General features: G+C 42.5%; 1 protein-coding gene across 2 annotated transcripts in view; it reads left to right on the top strand.

Annotated features, from left to right (window-relative positions):
- The window catches only part of KLHL7 (kelch like family member 7), a 50,500-nt gene that overhangs the window by 34,600 nt on the left and 2,762 nt on the right, over positions 1–13,138 (top strand). For both annotated transcript variants that reach the window (XM_001363458.3, XM_007505378.3), the window contains 2 exons: positions 7,326–7,566; positions 9,357–9,558. In XM_001363458.3, the coding sequence (XP_001363495.1) occupies positions 7,326–7,566; positions 9,357–9,558 (443 nt within the window). The remainder of the gene's footprint in view (positions 1–7,325; positions 7,567–9,356; positions 9,559–13,138) is intronic.

Genomic DNA, 13,138 nt, shown 5'->3' with positions numbered 1-13,138 from the left:
AGTTGGTCAGGTTGTCACACACTGCTGTTTTCTGTTTGTAGAAGTACCAGGATGACTTTATTCACCACAGAAACCTTCTGGATTCACTGTGATGCCAGCCTTCTTAAGAAAATCTGCGCCCTTCTAGCCAAGGGTGGGGGTGACTATTTCCAGTCTAAGAAATGATAGGGAGCATTTACTTAATTGAATGATCAGGAATTACGCTGATAATCCATAAATCCAGACATTTATTTTTAAAAAGAAGCCAGAAACGGTTCCTTGTCCATCAGCAGTGACAGGAGGGAAGGAATTGGATTTTAATGACTCTGCGGAAGGCGGTGGGGCAGTAGTGTCTACTGAGAGAACTGATCTGTACTGAGTTGAAATGCTTCCTTTGTTCAGATGGTAGTGATGTTTCCGAAGCCCGCTAGATCTTCCCCTTGGAATTATACATTCACCCTATATCGAGTGTCAGTGGTCTGCTCCCTCCCCCGTGGCTGCATTGCCCTTGAAGTCTGGAAATCTCCAGGCAGGGCTGTATCCAGTTTGGCTGAATCCTAACGGATGTGAATGGCCGAGACAAAGACAGATCTTGGAGCCCCCGAGTCTCTCAGGAGCGGGGAAAGAAAAGGGAGCTTCAGCTCGGTTTGCTTAAGCCCAAGCCTGTTGACGATCCTAAGAAAATGAGTTTTTGCCCTCCTCCTTTCTTTCCCCCAACCCCAACAGGCTCAGGGTGTGAGGGGGCAGCCTGAAATGGAAGGCAGCAAATATCCTGCCCACTTATGTCTTTTATTGGGGGCCCCATCACCAACAAACATAAAAATTGAATATGGCAAGAGCAAGAAAGGATGATAGAAGAAGCCATGGACTGCTGTTATTGAAAAGAAAATTGGCATAACTTGAATGAGGTTGTTTATGCCTCTCACGTTTGCTTTTTGTTTCTTTCAATTAAAAAAATGATCAAAGCTTTTTAAGAAAATAGGTTTATTACTACGGCCTCCCTTGGGATAGCTCTATATTCAGGCAAAGCAAATGAGAGGGGAGAGAGGAGACAACCACTACATGGTGCTCTACAACGATCATTTTATTTGATCCTTACTATAACCCTGGGAGATGGGTCCTATTTTTATACCTACTTTAAAGCTGAGGAAACTGAAGCAGACAGAGATTCAGTCACTTATCCTGACTCGCACAACTAGTAAGTAACTGAGACTGTATTTGAATTTAACTCTTCTTCAATCCAGGCCCCACACACTCTCCTCTGATCCACCTTGCTGCCTTAGAACACCTTGTAGCCATACAAGGGGTTTCTAGGAAATCATTGTTGTTGTTGAGTCATTTCGTTGGCCTTGGTCTCTTCATGACCCGTCCTTGGAGTTTTCTCGGCAGAGATACTGGAGTGGTTTGCCATTTCCTTCCCTAGTTCGTTTGACAGATGAGGAAACTGAGGCAAACAGGGTTAAATGATTTGCCCAAGGTCTCCCAGCTAGTGAGTGCCTGAGGTCACCTTAGAACTCACAAAGATAACTCTTCCTGATGCTCTCCTCATTGTACCACTTAGCTACCCGGGTTATATGAAGTTACAAGACCTCATCTCAGATCTATTGATTAGGAACCGTGGTAGACCCTTCAGGGTCACTTAATGTGAAGCTCAGTGTGACCCGTCATTGACTGAGGGATTGTATTACACACAGTCTTCCCTGGGATCTTAACCATCTGTGATTTGGTCCTTCAGACACCCCAGTAAAGTCACCAGGGCTTTCTCGAGTCTTCAAGAAGCCTTTCCTTTTCTAGAATATGTGGAAAATTGGAGGGCTCTCGGGAATCACACTTGATCACATACAAAAGGCTCATGCCTTTTTTAAGGAATGAATTTTTATTTCTCTTTTGTTTTTATATTCCTTACATTTCCCATTGTTCTGCCTACTCCCCTTCTCCCAATGAGCCTTCCCTTAGAGCAGAAAGGAGAGAAAAAGAAAGAGCAGGTCTGCCAAATGAACCAACGTAGCAACAAAGTCCAACACGATGGAGGCAGTGTTCCCTGCCTGTGATCCCACCTCTGCAGAGAAGCAAGGGGAAATGAATGTATGAACCCTTCAGAGTGCCCCTTGGGGATGATCTCTGCCACGGAGCTTCCTGGAAATGCTGGCTGCTGTTGTTCCCTTCCCCTAGAAGAGATTTCCCCCTCCCATCCTCTCTGAGAGGCTGCATTGCCAAGGGGATGGAGATCTGGACTTGGAGGCAGGGGGACAATCTCCCGGGGCTCAGATTATAAGTCATAAAGAATGGATGGATTTCCACTGGTAAAGGGAGGATTTTTACTTGATTATACATGAATAACACATACAAACATACAATATACATGTCTGTATAATTTTTATATACGTGGCTGTTTTCCCTCCCTACCTCCCCCAAAGGCAACGAAACCCTGGCGTCCCCAACCCTGACTACAGCTCTATCAGAAGTTTTAAACTGGAATCAATCAGCTAATTGGAAGATTTTCTTTCTCTCTCTCTCTCTCTCTCTCTCTCTCTCTCTCTTCCTTCCTTCCTTCCTTCCTTTCCTTCCTTTCTTCCTTCCTTCCTTCCTTTCTTTCTTTCTTCCTTTCTTTCTTCCTTTCTTCCTTCCTTCCTTCCTTCTTTCTCTCTCTCTCTCTCTCTTTCTTCTTTCTTTCTTTCTTTCTTTCTTTCTTTCTTTCTTTCTTTCTTTCTTTCTTTCTTTCTTTCTTTCTTTCTTTCTTTCTTTCTTTCTTTCTTTCTTCTTTCTCTCTCTCTCTCTTTCTCTCTTCCTTCCTTCTTTCTTTCTTTCTTTCTCTTTCTTTCTTTCTTTCTTTCTTTCTTTCTTTCTTTCTTTCTTTCTTTCTTTCTTTCTTTCTTTCTTTCTTTCTTTCTTTCTTTCTTTCTTTCTTCCTTTCTTTCTTTCTCTCTCTCTCTCTCTCTCTTTCTTTCTTTCTTTCTTTCTTTCTTCTTTCTCTCTCTCTCTTTCTCCTTTCTTTCTTTCTTTCTTTCTTTCTTTCTTTCTCTCTCTCTCTCTCTCTCTTTCTTTCTTTCTTTCTTCCTTTCTTTCTCTCTCTCTTTCTTTCTTTCTTTCTTTCTTTCTTTCTTTCTTTCTTTCTTTCTTTCTTTCTTTCTTTCTTTCTTTCTTTCTTTCTTTCTTCCTTTCTTTCTTTCTCTCTCTCTCTCTCTCTTCTTTCTTTCTTTCTTTCTTCTTTCTCTCTCTCTCTTTCTCCTTTCTTTCTTTCTTTCTTTCTTTCTTTTTTTCTTTCTTTCTTTCTTTCTTTCTCTCTCTCTCTCTCTCTCTTTCTTTCTTTCTTTCTTTCTTCCTTTCTTTCTCTCTCTCTTTCTTTCTTTCTTTCTTTCTTTCTTTCTTTCTTTCTTTCTTTCTTTCTTTCTTTCTTTCTTTCTTTCTTTCTTTCTTTCTTTCTCTCTCTATCTTTCTTTATTTTTTAATATTGGGAAATCAGATCTGATGTCTAGTCTTTAATACTATAAAGAGTTCCGTGATTTCCAGCTGTCTAGATTTTTATTCATACACCAAGCTGCCTGATAATGAGAGAGAGGAAAAAATACTCAAGTTAATTTAATTAAAAGTCTCCATTAAAGGCATGAATGCTGAAAAGCGAAAGCATCATCTGCCAAAGACCAGCTAGCCTGGGCACACGGAGCCAGCCGTTGGTGGGTCAGCCATTGTTGAAAGCTTCGGTAACTGTGAGAGGATTCATGGAGTCAAGATAATTGCTCGAAGCTAATAGGTCATGATGCCTCTCACTGATCCAAAGGCAAATTTAAAAATCATCTCCTAGGGATGCCCTATGGTAGATACATAGCAGGATGAGGAGGGAAATGCGCTTCCCTATCTAGTCATTGTTGAGGTATTCACTGCTCAGAAAAAAGCCTGGCAAAACCCAGAGCCTGATGCCCCCTGACATGATGCTCCAAGATGTGGCTTCCAGGGATGGCACTTAAAATGGAATCCTTTCAGAGGTGGGGCAAGGGAAGAGCCCCTTATGATTTATGACTTCGCTGTGATTCTTAATTAGTAATTACCTGGAGCTAGTCCCTGGTGTCCCCTTTGACCCTTTGCTATTTTAGCTGATCTTCAACTACTGGGAAATGGCCCATTTGCAGGCTGTTGTTAATTAAGCGTAATTTTATCAGACCACCTCCAGCCTCTGAAAGTCTAGGGGCCTCTTGTCATTGACCCAAGACTCCGGCTTAGTTGGAAGACTCGAATCCCGAAATGGGAAGATCCTTCCTCCAGGGTTGCTCATTAACCCTTTCCTCCATGGGCTCGTGGAGACGAGTAAATGGAGGTGGCTCCCACCTGCAGGCTCTGTGGCCTTGCTGGAAACATTTGGAATTGGTCCCCAGACTGCTCAGACACAGAATGCTCATTCCTGCCCTCAAAGGTAATACTTTCCTTCATTACAAAATCATGCATGATGGTTTGTTTCTAAAGTAACCCTAAAACTGGAAGCTCCGGTATAGAATTAGGTGCCACCATCCCTGGGGTCATTCCCCACTCGGCAGGCATCCTCTTTCGGGTCTTTGCTGCCGTAACCACATCGATGCACACGAGACCTCAGATCATCCTTTCACTAGGATCTCTGGTGCTGCTGGTGTAGACATTTTAGCCTTTTTTTTTGCATCATTTCAAGCTGATTTTTAGTTCCAGCAGTCATGCATTCGCTTACCAGTCTTTGCACAGCCCCACTATCGCTGGCTCTAACAAATCAGAAAGAAGCAGCCCATTAATGGTGGTTTAAGTGCTGCATTTGCCATCTCTGGCCTATATCTGGGTGGGGAGGGAAGCAGGATTGTTTGGTATTCCTCGTTCATGGTGATCTGGAGCAATCTTTCTGTGGTGTTCAGAGGTTTGCAGTTCTTCAGAGAACTCTTTTCTTATCCTCTAGTCCACGGAAGAGTGGCTTTTGGTGGTACATGGTAGCTCTGTATATCTTAGATACGAACTGCTCTTGAATACTCCAGGTCGTACCCTTTTTTCCAAGGCCAAGCCAAGATCCACCTCCTCCAGGATGTCTTTCCTGACTCACCCCAGGCCTCAAGTAGTTTTCACTTTTCTGAATTTCCACAGTAGGTCGTGGGTCCCTTGATGATAGAGTCCTCTGTGTTATTTCATCGCCTCCCGTACCGTATGAACCCTTAACACAAATTCAAAGAGATGTGGACAGTTGGGCAATGGGAGTGGGGAGGGTGGCAGGGAAGGATTTACCCTTCTTTTCTTTCTTCTTCCTCCCCCCTCCCCCATCATTTCTGCCTCCTCACTGCTTTTTCTCTTACCCTGGGGATTTCCTAAATTTCCATTTTGAATGATTTTGCATTCTGGTGCCTTTTTCTGCAAAGAATCATTTCCAGTCTTTCTTTATTGGAGAAATAATCCATTCAGCAGCAACATTTCATTTCACTTGGCTTATGTCAAATTAGTGAGCTCCCAGCATATGGTCTTTAGCTGTGACCCATGTCCTGAGGATTATGCACTTGGGGGTCTCTAAACAGAGGAGAGCTGCTGGAGACCAGGCTGGGGGAGAGAAGTGTTTGCCTTTCTCCTGATTATATTTTTATAATTTTCCTGAGCTTCAGTTTGTTAGCACAGCATATCAGTTTACATTCCGCAAATAACTGTTCATTCTCTACTTTGATCACAGGGAATTACTTTACCTCAAATGCAAACTCTATTGTGAATGATTTATCTCTTTGGTCCCGAATAATAATAATAATAATAATATCTTGTATTTGCATAACCCTTGACATTTCTCCAAGGACCTCCATAACCATTATCTCATTTGATCAGGCTAAATGCAACCAAAGGCTTTATTGGCAAAGAAAAACTTTTGCCAGCTCCTAAATCCTGGCAATGACATTTAATTGGAAAGTAGGTCTTCTGAGTAACCTTACAAAGCGCAAGTTTCCTGACCCCCATCGGCAGGGTGGGGGAGCCCTGGAACAGAAGGACTTGTCTTGAGACTTTCATTAGTTGAGTCTAAAAAACAGTGTTAGCTCTCCCAGGATGCTCTAGCAAGAAATCAATGCCTTAAATCAGTTGAATGGAAGAGTGCCTTGTCAACAGCATGCCCTCCTTGTGAAATTGGTTTTGCTGTATTTTTCTCCTGGTTATTGTAGCCAAACTAGAATAGATCAAATTTAAGGAGTACATGAGAGTCCACTCCTAGCCCTCTTTTTTTGCTCTTATTCCTTCAAATGGATGCCGACATCATCATCATCATCATCATCATCATGATAGCCAGTATCTGCATAGCACCTGCTCTGTGCCAGGCACCGTGCTCAGGGCTTTATAAATATGATTTCACTTGATACAACACCCTGGGAGTTGGGGCTATGCTTGACCCCCTTCTTTCCAGCTGAAGTTGAAACAGAAGTGTCTTGCCCAAGGTCGCACAGCTTTTAATTGTCTGAGGCTAGATTTGAACTCAGGTCTTCCTGACCGCAGACCCAATGCTCTTTCCACTGTATGACCTGTTTTATTAGCCGATTCTGGGCTTCTGGGCAAGGCAAAGAGAGGGGTAGCATCCGTTCCAGAAATCCCAGACTTGCCATTGGAGCTACCAGTCACATATCATTTAGAAGGATGCTAGAGGATCACAGCATTTGTTTTTCTGCTGATGCATGATGAGTTGTGGGTCCCCAGCATGCTGAGTCCTAGGTAGAGGCACCATAAACACTTCTGTGTGTCGCCTTGGATGGGGAAGCCTTGTGAGCCGTCATGGCCAGCCTGGCCCAGATTGTTGGCCTGCGCTTGGAGTGAGCTTAAGAAAGAAGGGCTTGGATGTTGTATTCATTGAGTAGGGGAGTGACAATGTCAGCCCAGACTTTTCACCTTTGCTACAGGCAGATGCGCCAGCAGGGTCTCTCTTGATGAAGGAAAGGGAAGCTCATCAGTGCAATCTTGCTTCTTTTGACAGTTTTAATTCCACTATCCAATGCTATTCCAAGAGCGTTTGTTCACTGAGGAGGGGAAGAGAAGGTTAAAAAAAAAAACCAGATACAGGAGTGAATTTATATTAGAAAACTGAATTTGTTTTCACCATCAAAACTATTTGTTTGGAGGGTTGTTAGATAGGAGGAGGAGTGATACAGCCAAGATTTTTCACCAAATCTCCTTCACGCTTGGAAGTAGGGCCCCAACTATCCCTCGAATGAACAGCCATCCAAGCAATCAGTGCAGTTTAAATTGGATTTGGGCAAGACGTTACTTGGGTTTTCCATCTGACATCATGGAGGTTCCTTTATAAACTTGGACACTGTTCACTGACCCTCATCGGACTCATTCTTTTCTTCCCTTTTGGATGGCATTTTCTTCTGTTGCAGGATTATAGCTGGACAGACATCCGTTGCCCCTTTGAGAAGCGCCGAGATGCCGCCTGTGTCTTCTGGGACAATGTCGTTTACATTTTGGGAGGTTCACAGCTCTTCCCTATAAAAAGGATGGACTGCTATAACGTGGTCAAGGACAGCTGGTATTCCAAACTGGGGCCTCCAGCACCTCGAGACAGCCTGGCAGCCTGTGCTGCGGAAGGCAAAATCTATACGTCTGGAGGCTCTGAAGTGGGTAAGGACAAAGCTTGGGCTTATAGTTTTCTGGTGTTTGCAGTGCTTTCATGGGCGTGCTTTATGTTTTGTCTTGGTCATTGTTTAGAGCCAGTTGAGTTCATAAGCCAGGTTTTGACAGTCCACTCTTAGAAAGGGCCATAGCTTCCTGAAGCCGGTGAGCTGCCCACAGTTATTCTCTGGAGCCATTCTGTAAACACCATCTGGAGACACAGTACCGCATTGGTAGCAGTTGTGCTCAGTGATATACGCACACTGTCTGTTTGCTAAGGTGCTTTTTATTCCCTTTATTATAACTATCTAGCCTCGTCCATAAGAATGGCTTGGCATAAGCCAACCCTAACCTTGTAGCATTGGTTGGTTTCGCGTAGGAGAGTTTTCAACCATCTATTGTCTGATCTCGGTTAGAATGATTGTAGATGCTTCCACCATGGGTCCTCCATGGCCCATGGGGGGGTGGGGGGGTGACAGCACAGAGCTGCCCTCTAGTGTTGCACGTCTCACTTCTTTATGAGGTCCTTCTGCACCCACCGAGCCACATCATCTGTTGGCTTCAGTTTCTTATTTCAACACCAGCTGTTTGGAAAATCTTCCACATCCTTTAGATTTTCCCCAAGAGTTAGGGAGATGAAGCTACCATATTACCAGTGAAGAAGAGAAGAGAGAGCCTTGACAATCAGTAGAGGGGAAAAACCATTAGAGATACCGAGAGCAAAGTCCTCAGGCCACTTCTTGAAAACCCATCTGTTAACGCCTTTTCTGTAGAACTGTTTTTGCAGCTGTTTTCCTCATTGAATGTTTGGAGCATCGACTCCTTTTCTGGTCTTGGTATTTGCAGTATTCCTGGGAAGTAATTAGGACTCAACCGAATTCAAGAGAGATCTGTTTAAATGTCTACTACACTGTGCTCGGTTGTGGGGAGACAAAGATGGAACAAAATGACAAGAGACAAGACATTCTCCTGGGCTTTACGAAGCCGCCATCTTAGAGTTCCAAGTTCTAAGATGGCATAAACAAAAGCAGTGATTCACAGTAATAACATTGTCAGAAATGCACAGAGCTCCTACAGAACGTGAAGTCGCAGAGGGAAATGTAGAGGTCTTGTCCCCAGAGATTTGTAGTTCTAATGCAGAGTAGGGGGAGGTAAACTAGCTTCTAATACATAGCCTACACAAGCAAGATAGATCAATAATGACTGTGGTTGTCAGGCAAACACAGTGAGTCACTTAAGGTGGGACCATGGGAGGATGTGGCATCATATACTTAAGGAATGACTGTTATGTGATCAAGAATTTTAAATGATAGGATTTAGAATCGCACTGAATGTTTGTTTTTTCTGTTTTTCTAATTTTTTTAGGCATGGGTTTGCCATCTGGGCTCAGTTGGACTAGTCTTCCTCCATTTGTACAAGCACTGCTAGTTTAGGTGGTTTCCTTTATGGACCACTAGCTTGGAGGCATATTTAACCTTTCTTTTAAAATTAAACAGAGGAATTCTTCTGAGGCTCAGCCACCCATGAAACAGTCTTCCTGATGGATTCTTCTGTCTGTATTTTCCAAAGTCTATATGTATAACTATGGCTAGTCACTCTAAAAACAATGTGTGATGTAGGAACAATTTTATTTTCATTATACTGAAATACATGCCATTTTTGTGGCTTAGGAATAGTCTAGTCCCAAACCTTAAATTTTTCCCTCCTGCCACTAATGATTTGGCTTGCTAAGCTCTGAATTCATGCATGATATGTAAACTAAGTGAAATAAACACTGATGGGGCCTTTTTCTCCTAAAGGAAATTCTGCTTTATACTTGTTTGAATGCTATGATACCAGGACAGAAAGCTGGCACACAAAGCCAAGCATGCTGACTCAACGCTGCAGCCATGGGATGGTGGAAGCCAATGGTCTCATCTATGTTTGTGGTGGAAGTTTAGGGAACAATGTTTCTGGAAGAGTCCTGAATTCCTGTGAAGTTTATGATCCTGCCACAGAGACGTATGTACTGACCAACACCTTTTTTTTTTCTAATTAACAAGCATTTCTTTTCTTTCTATTCTATCTTGTTTCCCCATTAAAAAAGAAAGCAAAGTAAAGCAAAGCTTTCTGCCAAATGGACACATACACACTTGAGCAAGACAAACTCCCACATTGGCCATACTCAGAAATGTTTGTTTCTGTCCCTTCAGTCCATCCCCCTTTGTCGGCACAGGGGGTGGGGGGGGGGGGGGGTCAACAAGCTTACAGGCTTCATCACTGACTCTTTGAAATTGTACTTGGTTGTGGCACTGGTCAGAATTCTTAGATTTTCAGAGTAGTCTTTCATTACAATGTTGTTGTTAGCATAAATAGCATCTGGCTCTGCTCACTTCCATCTGCATCAGTTCATATAAATCTTCCCTGGTTTCTCTGACACTGTTCTTTTGCCATTTCTTATAGCACAGCTTCCATTATATCTATCAGGCATACATTGTTCAGTGATTCCCCAATTAATGGCCACTCTTTTAGTTCCCAATTCTTTGCTACTACAAAAAATGCTGCTATAAATATTTCCCAGCATATGGGCCCTTTTCTTCTTTCTCTTTGGAGATTATAGCCATAGGATTACTGGATTGAAATACACACAGTTTAATGACTTTATGAGCACAGAGCCAACTAACTTTCTAGAATGACTAGACCAGTTAATAATTCCATTAGTACATTATTGTGACTTTTTTCACAATCCCTCCCTACCCCCATCCCAATGTCATTTTTCTTTTTTCAACTTGGCCAATCTTATGTGTATGTGTGATGGTGCCTAAGGATTGTTTTAATTTTCCTTTTTCTAATTATTAGTAATTTGGAGCATTTTTCATATGGCTCTTGATAGCTTTAATTTCTTCCTTCCTGTTCGTTGCTTTCGACCATTTTATTTATTGGGAAATAGTTCTTGTTCTTATAAATTTGAGTCACTTCCTTTATGTACCTTTGATATAAAATCTTTATTAAAGAAATGATGCAAAGATTATTTTCTGCAAGTTACTTATTTGAGGGGCATGCAGGATAACATGGGCCAAGGTGTCAAGAGAAGGTGGAATGTCATGCATAAAGAACTACAGAAAGGCCTCTTTGGTTTGTCTCTAGAGGGACTAAAGAAAAGGGAAGCTGAAAATAGTTTATGAAGAACTTATAATGCAAACCAAGGAGTTTGTATTTATCCTAACATTAATAGAGAGTCAATCAACTAGCACTTATCAGGTGATGGCATGGGAGCAAGCCCTCTGCTAACCACTGGGTATACAAGGAAAACTCCTGCCCTCAATGAGCTTACATGAGAATGGAGGAGGGCTTTCTCAGGACATAAAAACCTCACAAACGAATGCAAAAATGCAGATATAGTAAATTCATCTTTTTCAGATCATAATGCAATAAAAATTACATGGAAAGATTAAAAACTAATTAGAGACCAAATAATCTAAGGCCAAAGAATAAGTAAGTCAGAGAACAAAACAGAGAAACAACCATTGAAGACACTGACAACAGTGAGACAACAACCAAAATCTATGGGATACAGCCAGAGCAATACTTAGGGAGAAATTTATATCTCTAAATACTTAGTAAATCAGAGAAAGAATAGATGCATGAAATGGGAATGCACCTAATAAAGTTAAAAAACAGAACAAATTTTAAATCCCCAATTAAAGACCAAATTGGAGATCTTAAAAATCAAAGGTGACATTAAGGAAATTGACAATAAGAAAACCATTGAACTAATGAATAAACCAAAAAGTTGGTTTTATAAGAAACCAGTAAAATAAATAAGTCATTGGTTAATTTAAAAAAGAGCTTGAGCTGATTCTCTAACAAAGCCAAGAATCAGAGGCTGGGAAGGAGAACATTCCAAGCACAGGGGATAGCCAAGAAAAAGGCAGAGCTGAAAACAGCAAGAAGACCAGTGTGGCTGGATCTTAGAGCTCATGGAAGGAAGGAATTGTCAGAAGACTGGAAAGTTAGAAAGGGACAGATTGTGATCCTGGAGGTAACAGAGCTGCTGGAAATGATCAACTAGGGGAATGGCATGACCAGATGTGTCCTTTTAGGCCAGGTGTGAGGTAACAAGGAACCAGGGCGGCAGCTATTGAGGTAGACAGAAGGGGACAAAGATGAAATATATCATGAAGGTAGAAATGATTAGAATTGGGAAGAGACTGGATGTGTGAGAAAAGGAGAGGAATCAAGAATAATCCTGAGGATATGAATCTGGATTACTGCCTAAACAAAAGGAGGGAAGTTGGGAAGAGGACAAGGCTTAAAGGAGGTGTTGAATTTGAAATCTCTAGGAGGCATTCAGTTTGAGATGTCCAGAAGGCATTGGATAATGTAAGATTGGAACTCCAGAGAGATGCTGGTGTCAGATATAGTGAGAGGTCAACATAGAGAGCATTCTGGGCATGGAGGACAACCAAGGTGGGGAAATGGAGTTGAGAAGGCCTCAGAGAGAGGCCAGAGCTGAATTGTGAGGATGATCTGAGGGTCATATGTAGGAAGAGGAAAACTGAACCATTGAGAATTGGTGTTGGAGAGATAGAAGGACTCAGGAGAGGAGCATGTCATGGAAACCCAAAGAGGAGAGCCTCCAGGAGAAGAGGGTGAGCAGACATTTCAGATGCTGCAAGAAGAAACAGGATTGAAAAGCCCTTAGACTTGGTGATTAAGGGATCATCACTGTGTGACTTGGGAGAGAGCAGTTTCAATTGAATGACTAGGAAGCGCCCTGGTCAGACCTGTGCATTGGGGGAATTACCGAGACTGTAGAGAGTTCAGAATGGATTCTAGACTAATAGAGGTGCCTTCACCACCTGGCCCTCTTTCTTTCTGCACATTTAGTTTAAACCAAGCTACTGTAGTTCACTTCTGAGGAGAAGAGCTGTGAAGATCTGTATCCCTAATGGTTTTGCTTTTATTTTTAAATACGTTTTCCTGGTGCCTTTTGTTTAGACATCCATCATTTTTAGAACCTTGCCCCTTTCTCTGGCCTAGCACTGAATGAACCCTTTCTTATAACAGGGAAAACTAGTTAAGCAGAATTCCCCGGTATAGTTATGGCATCCTGCCCTGAAGGGCCCTGGCCGTCCAAGGGGAGGAGGACGCCTTCCTGAGCCCTTTTCCAAGGCCATTCATGGTTTTCCAATCACTCACATTATGGAGCCTTCTGAGGTTTGGAACCCAATTGCATTCACTCATTCTGGGGAAAACTCCGACAGACGCTCGTCACTGCTGTTCTGCCATTTCAGAAGTGTGTGGAAACAGAATTCGGTGCTTTTTAAGAGTATGTAGATTTTCACAACGACAACACTGCCGGAACACATGATCTGATCCCGTTCTCTGAAGGAGAAACATCGTCTGCGGCCCTCATTTCGGTGCTAAAACGCAATGCACACATTCGCGGGCCTTTTGGGTGAAGATTCTCTACCTTTTTTGACATATTCCTGAACAGTTTTGAAAGGAGCGTTTTAAAGATTTTAATCCTAAACCGGGGAACTCAGCGAATTGGCTTCTGTCAGCTTCTGAGAGCCAGATTAGCTGTGGGCCAGAAGAG

The sequence above is a fragment of the Monodelphis domestica genome, chromosome 5 (assembly GCF_027887165.1).
Source record: "Monodelphis domestica isolate mMonDom1 chromosome 5, mMonDom1.pri, whole genome shotgun sequence".
NCBI lineage: Eukaryota > Metazoa > Chordata > Mammalia > Didelphimorphia > Didelphidae > Monodelphis > Monodelphis domestica.
The sequence above is the reverse complement of the archived record's forward strand: the minus strand, read 5'-3'. Positions and strand labels throughout refer to the sequence as shown.